An 8,802-nucleotide genomic window follows, 5' to 3' on the forward strand; every position below is an offset into this window, starting at 1 on the left:
ATCGCAGGGTATCAGGTGAAGGAAAAGAGGGCAGCTGCTGTGCCAGAGAGTTTTTGAGTCACGTGTTATGGAAGCTGGATGATCCACACAATGGGATGACTGGAGGGGTTGGGGCGAGGGGGTTATCAAGGCGACGCCTTAGTATGAGGTAGATTTGGTCTACCTATTTATAATTCATTTATGAGAAAGGAAGCCGCAAGGGTGAGTTCCATTTCAGTTTCCATTTTTCTCCTTCGGTTGGGTTCGTGTTGTATTTTTTTTTTTTATTATTATTGTTGTTTTCCCAGTTTAGTTTTTTTTTTTTATGATTATTATTGCGTTTATTACGATTTCCATTTCTCGAACAACCGTGTGGCAAGGGGAGTGGCTATGGTAACGCCTACTTTTTTTTCCTTTCTTTTTATATATATTACATTTAGGCACATACAAATACATATATATATATATAATACAGCTCGTTCCGGTGTCAGCTTTTTCTATAACTAAACAATTGTGTGTCTCGCACCTTCTTTTTAAATTTATACGGTCCTCTGTCCATCTTTCTGCGCTCCTTTGTGTGTCATCTTTGTCTTTGAGTGCATGCCAGTTTTTCGTTTTCTCTTTGTTTTTCTGGTTTCCTTCCTTTTTTTAATATGCAACATGCAATTTGGCAGCTGATGCATTGATAGGGGGGCATCTGCTCCGATCCCGGTCCCGATCTAGAGAGTGTTAGAGGCAAACTGGTGGAAAGAATGCAGAGAGTAGCAAAATTTACATACAAAATAATAATACAATAATTGCTCAAATTTTTATAATTTAGGGTGTATTTTTATTTTCATTTTTCTAAATACCCACAGAGAAATATTTCAAGGGATGTTGGGTGGGGCATATTATTTGGTCCAATTAGATATATTTTTTATGGATAATACTTCTGGCAATTCAGATTGTTGTCCAAGTCAGTTACAATCTGTCGATTTCATCGTCCTTATCTTGCTTCCTAGCGTCTCATTTAGCAAAATTGCGATTGGAACTTGGAACCTCTTTCAGTTGGCTTTGATCTAAATTAGAAATCACAACAACTTATATTTAAATCTTTCATTGGAGATAAAATTTAAGTGTCAATACGAATTGGCTACTTCTACGTAATGCGATCTTGAAACTCTCCCAAAGCATATTTTGTTATATCTAAGTTAATTAGATGATTCACTTTGAAAGAAAGAAAGAAAGCTTTAAGAAATTGGCAGTAAGGAATCTTCGAGGGATTAACCTTACAGATCTATAACTCTAACTAAGATGGGAGTTAATAAAATTAGAATAAAGTTAGTAGAATAATTCTAAGACATGAACTTATATTGTCTGGGCTAAGGCTAAGCTTATTTTAAATTATAATCAAGTAACTAATTAAGCTATTGACTATTCGAACTCGATGATTCTTAAATGGATTTGAAATTTTGAATGAGATTTAAAGTGAGCCAAAATTAAAGTAGATATTCTGCACTTAAATTTCTATATCATAATTGTAATTGAGAAAAGGATCTAATATGAAATTAAGCTTAAAAAATACAATTTTTTTTTAAAATTTTGTTGTAAATTTTGTTTTTGTTGTTTCATTTTGTCAAGTTTGTTGCTTAAGTCTTTCGTTTTGAGGCCACAAGCAAACGAAATGTAAATAATTTGCATAAATATATGACGGGGGAGTTAGAAGGGGCTCTTCCTCAGCAGAAGGAGCTTATTACCAAGTCAGTTAGTCAGTCAGTCAGTCAGGCAACAAGCCAACAAACGACTACATTATAATTAAAGGCAATAAAAAAAAGGAAAAAATATGAAAATTTATTTACGACTACTGTTTGTGTGTGTGTGTGTGTGTGTGTGAGGCTCCACATTTTCCAACACATTTTCCATTGAATGGATGTTGATTTAGTTCACCTGCCTGGCATAATTATAAATAATTATAAATTATGAACTTAATGTGGGTGCGAATGTGAATACGAATACGAATATGAATACGATTAAAGGTGCGAGTCGAAATGTGCGTGCATGTATGCGTTTGCTCTCTCAGACTTGTTGGCTGATTTCCCCTAGCCCTACTCCCTTCTTCCGACCGGCCGTTCGTCCAAATGTAGTGAAATAAAATTTATGTGGCTTCTGGCAAACGCCTACAACAATGCGGGCCTCCATTCCGCTTGTGGGTTGGTCCATGGCCCAAAGTGTGTTGAAGGCAGCCATCTTCCTTCACACTTCACATGTATGTACACACATACATACATATACAAATGTATTCAGCTGGTGGTTGTTAATTAAGCTCAATAAAAGGCAATTATAATTAAACCATAATTGGGCAAAACTAGAAAATGAATTAAGCAATGGCTAAAAATTTGAATAGAAAACTCTCTGAACTCCCCGAAAATGACAGGAAAATAATATTTATATGCCCTCAAGTCGGAAAACAGACGAAATTTCTCTCGACCAATGGCATTTTGATATTATATAGAATACCCACAATATTAGAGATAGAGCTGGGTGACGATGAACCAATTTATGAAGATAATATAAGCAATTATCTTTTCACAAAGAGCCAATTTTTAATCCAGTTCATAAACAAAGCGCCACCAAAACAAAAAACTAAAGTACCTAGCAAATAAGCTAATTCTAAACTATTTATTTACCTATTTAACAAATGAAATCTAGTAATAGTTACTTAACATAATGATTTATAAGAAGAGAACTAGCTGCAAGGGTCTTGACTCGTAAATTTGTTCTCATATTTCTTTGATGAAATTGTATATTTTAAGGATATTGTCTACAGATGGATTATATAAAAGTTTAGAGGGGGGTAAGGGTTCCAAAAGGGGAGACCCTAATGCTGTCTAAGGAACGGCAGGAGTTCAGAATGTTTTCTGGGGTTAGGTTTTCATGGCATAGTGACCAGGGGGGTCGAGTAGAGCCCTTGAGAAGGTGATGCACAGGCGGATGAAGGTTCCGCAAGCTCGACGATGGAGGTTGGCAGGGAGAACTTGGGTTGATCGTTTGCAATTTGGGATTGAAAATGTTCCACAAAGATTGCTTTTTTTTTTGGCCGAGGCGTCACCGGATATGGTTCCTTAAGTCCTTGGTGTTAATTGGAGTAAATAGGGGAGTAACAGCGAACCTCATTTCGCCCGCAGCTTTGTCTAAACTAAATTTAAGGTTTTAAATCGATTAATGGATCAAAAAATTACCCTTATAAGACTAAGTTAAGACTGTTGGTCTTTCAAAACCCTTTCAATTATAATTTTCAGTAATTAAAACGAAAAATAATTGAAATGTTTACTCCCTTAAAACTTAAGCCATCTTCTGATGGATCATTAAAAAAAAGCTATAATTAAAACCCCGTACAAAGGCCTAGTTAATGGCCAACTATGTCATAGAAAAATCTGCTTCTATAGCTATCCAAATCGATAAAGGACTATCAGAAGGGCAATGAAAGTTGAAACTAATATTCGTTAATAAAAATTGTATAGCCACTTTAAGATCTATTGCCAGAATACAAGTGAACTTGTCAAGTTAAGAATTACGACAGAATATGGAAGGATCTTTAAAACGTCAGCAGGCCAACCGCACAACAATGAAACAGGCAAAACAACAAAACCAAAAAAAAATGATGAGAAAAAGAAAATTTTGCGGTCGCTCGTGACTCGTCATTACATGCTTGAGGGGAACTTGACTGAATCAATCAATTGGCACAGCAGTTGGACTAGATAAACATTTCATCCATGGTCAGTTGATCCTTGAAATGGTTTTCTTGCGGTTGTCCAGACAAATGGTTTTTTAAATGTTTCACCTAAAACCGCAAATACTATATAAAAGAGGGAAAGATAAAAGACAAAAGTAGCGTGAAATTATCAAGAAAATTTCTAGGCACGCAGCCAAATACGCGTATGCAGGGCCATTGGCCAAGGGCTAAGGGCCATGGGCCATGGGCCAAGGAGTTCATCAGACTCAACTCACGCATAACGGAGCTTTTAATTAGGGACCGTAAACGTCGCTGGCAACAAATCAAGCAAACCAAAATCAATTGGTATGGGGTTATGGGTAGAAGTGGCATTTAAGTATCTCATCATCGATGAGTAGGAAAAGGGTTTTGTAGCTAGCAAGGGGGGGCTGAGGGACCCAGACAGACTTGCGTTTCAATGTGCAATAAAGCTGAAAGTTTCGTTCGATCGAGACGATCGATACGATAATTATGCGAAATTATTGATTATTGCAAAGGCTTTTCACTAAACCGCCAAATTGCGTGTACGTGAGTCGGCAACGTTTGACCTTGACAGTTGGCCAGGCTTTTTCTTTCTTTTTTATCGTTGTGTGTGTATTTTTTTTTTTGTTTTTGTGGGTCAAAAGCATTCACAAAAACTGGTTAGCGCTCGTTATGACTGTGTATGCTTTAGCGCAGCGAAAGTGAATTAAATATCATTATAGTATATATATATATATTTATATGGGAAGCATTCACTCAAGTGTATTTTTATGTTTACTGCAATTTATTATCAAAAGGCTTTAATTGTTTAAATGGTTTGAAATTTGAAATGTGCGCGAAACGGCTGTCCTAACGGTGCGAGTAAAAGTCCTAAGGGTGCGGGTAATAGTCCTAAGGGTGCGAGCAATAGTCCTAAGGGTTGAGTAATAGTGCTAACGGACTAATTTAAAAACATATGAAATGTTTCGAATGCAACGAGGAGTTTCTATTTTTAATCCTATTTTATTGGCTAAGTTACAGATAAAATGTCGTATGCATTATTTGAATAAATTGTTTTGTTAGGCATCAAGCGTTTTGGATTTCCAGCATTCGTTATGTTCCGGCTTCACTTTGGATGAGCAAGTGTCATGAAAAAGGCGAAAAATGCTGCCGCTTTATAGAAAATTAGCTAGAAATATATTGCAGAATTTTAAATGTTTGTTTTTATTGCACGAAATTATATGGCTTAGCCGAATTGGTAGTTGAGCGCGCAAATTTAAAATTTGACTTGGTGAGTGAAATCTGGCAACGTTATACGCCACGCCGTCAAGTTGATGGAGTTGCCACAATTAGCTTCTGGCAGCGCTATCAGCCGGAGGTGGCAAAGGCAACAAAACGCCGCAAGTAAGTAATTAAACAGATTTTCTGTAAATATTGCAAATCGCAATATGCAAATAATTGTGTATTGCTGTGTATTATATATTAAATCAAATAACATTTCATTTATTTTACATTTGAAATAGCTGGAAACTGAACGAGTCAGACTAGACATAAAGTGAGGTTAAACCGAATTTTGGAAACTAGAAATCTCGAAAATTTGTTACTATTTTGAGTTGCGAGGATACTAAAAAGGATCCAGTATGCCACCGAAGAAGCATGATGAACCAGAACGTAAACCGCTAATCGGACGAATTGGCACCAATTTAAGAATTGGTATTGTCGGCGTACCCAATGTGGGTAAATCGACGTTCTTCAACGTGCTGACAGAGAGCGCTGCCCCCGCGGAGAATTTCCCCTTCTGCACGATTAAACCCAATGAGAATAAGTATTTCCAATTATAGGCACATATACCTGCCTACCTACTCGCTATATAGATGTATATATGTATGTACATATATATATAAATATATGTAGATATATTCAATATGCCTGGCGGCTCTTCAATTTTCTTAATCATTGTAATTTTTAACGAAATATAATTTTTCACCCGCAGGAGCTGAGCAGCTTAAAAGGCACTACACAACAATAACAACAACAACTGCTGCAGCCACAGTAAACCGCTTCTAATTTCAAAACTATGAAGTTTTTTTTCGTTCGTTTTAATTTTCTTGAAGGCGTGTCCTTGGCAATTTTGATCAGATCCAGTTTTCAATATGCAAATTGCTGCCGCTTTAACCCCAGCACATCTTGTGTGCCGGACGACTTCATTTTTACATTTTGCGTCCGCCTTGGCCTGGGCACAACAAAATTATAGAAAATTGCAATGATCGGCGGTTTTTGTGGACCACCAATTGATGATGTTGTTGCTGTTGTTGTAGCAGCCGCTGCCGGGTCTCCCCAATATAATATCTTTGTGCCAAAACTCCGCTAACATGCATCTTCCACCTCTTTCTTCCAATCCCTCTCTCTCTATCTCTCTCTCCATGTCGTCACTTGTTGGAATTATCTTGCTTTACCCATACGTCGCGTTCCTGTGCCTGATGAGCGTTTCAACTATCTGGTGGAATACCATAAACCAGCCAGGTAAGTTTCACTTTTAAATAGCAACATCAATGTGCACATATATATATTCGTAGTCAATCAGTAAATTAGAAATGATCTGTAGGCTGAACAATCTGTGGGTTAGAGATTGATCGATTTGTGTTTGTTAATTTGACTTTATGACCTTCAAATTCAAGCTAATTATATACTATACACATACAGATATATAAAAATGTGATTGAAATTGTTTAAACTATTTATATAAATATAAATATTTGGCTTTTTTCACACGCTTCGTCATCTTTCAGTGTGGTACCTGCCTATCTAAATGTGGTGGACATTGCCGGTCTTGTCAAGGGTGCCGCCGAAGGTCAAGGTTTGGGCAACGATTTCCTTTCGCACATCAGTGCCTGCGATGCCATTTTCCATTTGTGTCGTGCCTTCGAGGATCCTGATGTTACCCATGTTGAGGGTGAAGTTGATCCAGTGCGCGATTTGGAGATCATTTCGGAAGAATTGCGCTTAAAGGATGAGGAAAAGCTACTCCAGAATCTAGACAAACTGGAAAAGGTGGTGGCTCGTGGTGGTGATAAGAAATTAAAACCGGAATATGATTCTATGGTTAAGATCAAGGAGATTTTGATTGATCAAAAGCGTCATTTGCGCTTTGAAGATTGGAATGCCCATGATGTAAGTTTAACTGCCGGCGCATCATCATATTGAACAATTACTCACTAATGTATTTCTATTTCTCTTTTTAGATTGAGACATTAAATAAGTATTTATTTTTGACCTCAAAACCAGTGATTTATCTGGTTAATCTCTCTGACAAAGATTTCATACGCAAAAAGAATAAGTGGCTACCAAAGATTAAAGAATGGATTGATAAGAATGATCCGGGAGCTCTGCTCATACCATTCTCTGGTGCCTTCGAGCAGCAGCTGAGCGAGAAAGACGAACTTGAACGCAAGGCCTTTGAGGAGGAAACTAAATGCAAAAGCCAATTGGACAAGATCATTGTTACTGGTTATAAGGGATTGCAGTTGGAATATTTCTTCACCGCCGGACCGGATGAGGTTAAAGCCTGGACTGTGCAAAAGGACACAAAGGCTCCCCAGGCCGCTGGACGTATCCATACCGACTTCGAGCGCGGTTTCATTATGGCCGAAGTAATGCATTTCGAGGACTTCAAAGCTGAGGGCAGTGAAGCGAATGCCAAAGCGGCGGGCAAATATCGCCAACAGGGACGCAACTACACGGTGTTGGATGGTGATATTATATTCTTCAAATTCAATGCCGGCGCTGGCCTTAAGGACGCTAAAAAGAAATGATATCGCCTTGCCACCATTGTCACCATGTTTGCAATTCTGTATATTAATTTGATTTTATACTCGCAATCGTTTTGCTTAGCTTAGGCGAGTAAGCGAGAGCGCTGAAGTATCTTCACGCTCTCTCGCTCTCACTTGCTTATTGTCTACCTATCACACACATGTTCATGTTCAATATCAAAGGCCTCTGATATCTGATATGATATAGAATGCATTTTTTTTCGCCGATTTCGTTTTTTTACCATATGTAAAATACATTTATGACACTGTCATACGTTCTGTGAGTTTTTTTTGGTTGGATTGAAAAAGTGTGTGTCGATGTAAACTAATTTCTGTGACTCATGTATGAATGTCAATCAAGGCAACTAAATCTAATGTAGTTTAAAAGAAAATATTCATTATCCTGCTTCTTCGAGTGTCTTTTATATGATTTTAATTGGATATTTTGTATAAGTTTCTTGGCTGTTTCTTTAAGATTTTTGGAGAACTGGTTTTGCTTTTTTTTTTTTTTTTTTTTGTTTTCTGTGAAAATCTAAGCGTTGAAAATTCTGTTTTGCCGGCAAAGTTTTTAATCATCTAGTAGTAGCAAAACTTTGTGCAAATGGTTGGATGCTGGCCTAAAGAGGAGACGCAGGCAAAGGTAGGTAAAGACCAGCAAATAGAAGGCTCCACAAAGGCAAAAGAAGAAGGCGTGCCATTGCTCTTTCTTATGTTGTTGTTGTTGCACATATGCAGCTGCAAGGATGCAGACAAAGAGTTCAGAGAAACGAAGGGCGATGTCACAGTAGGGGAAAGGTTTGCAATGGATGCGGTGAAGGACGTGCCTCCGGTTGTAGCGGGAAGTTTCTAAGCACATAATTTGGTTTACCGCATGCGCCTCTACAAACACGCACTGCAAGTAACCACACACCTCTTTCTCTCTCAGTCTCTCCCTTCCTTTCTCTTTCATCCACTCTCTATATCCTTCCCCCTCTTGCTATCCTTTGGCTCATGAACACTCTTTGTCGTGTGTACTTTTGGTCTCTGTTAATCTTTGGACGTAAGAAAGTTTTCCCCCAGGGACAGTGGGGGAAAATTGTTATAAAATGGGACCGAATGTCTTTCCTTGATTGTTATTAGACCTACGGTAACTAACATAAGGAGAGAGAGAGAGAGAGAGTATCCTTCTAACGGTAGCAATCTCAATGTTTTAACAGAGTCACTTTCGATTCTAAGTCGATTCTAGTACTAAAGATACGTGCCGAGAATTATGATAATATACATTAAACAAAGCTTATCTAACTACGTTTAAAATGTAAACTA

The 8,802-nt window shown here is 37.7% G+C and overlaps 1 protein-coding gene across 1 annotated transcript; it reads left to right on the plus strand.

The window, feature by feature from the left end:
* The first annotated feature begins 5,037 nt into the window (after positions 1 to 5,037).
* LOC137571876 (obg-like ATPase 1) lies at positions 5,038 to 7,772 on the plus strand. Its single transcript, XM_068283548.1, has 5 exons — positions 5,038 to 5,095; positions 5,215 to 5,512; positions 6,154 to 6,214; positions 6,481 to 6,862; positions 6,934 to 7,772. The coding sequence occupies exons 2-5, from the start codon at positions 5,332 to 5,334 to the stop codon at positions 7,501 to 7,503; spliced, it is 1,194 nt and encodes a 397-aa protein (XP_068139649.1). The 5' UTR covers positions 5,038 to 5,095; positions 5,215 to 5,331; the 3' UTR covers positions 7,504 to 7,772.
* The last annotated feature ends 1,030 nt before the right edge of the window (positions 7,773 to 8,802 follow it).

Source organism: Drosophila tropicalis, unplaced genomic scaffold (assembly GCF_018151085.1).
Source record: "Drosophila tropicalis isolate 14030-0801.00 unplaced genomic scaffold, ASM1815108v1 contig_158, whole genome shotgun sequence".
Taxonomy (NCBI): Eukaryota; Metazoa; Arthropoda; class Insecta; order Diptera; family Drosophilidae; genus Drosophila; species Drosophila tropicalis.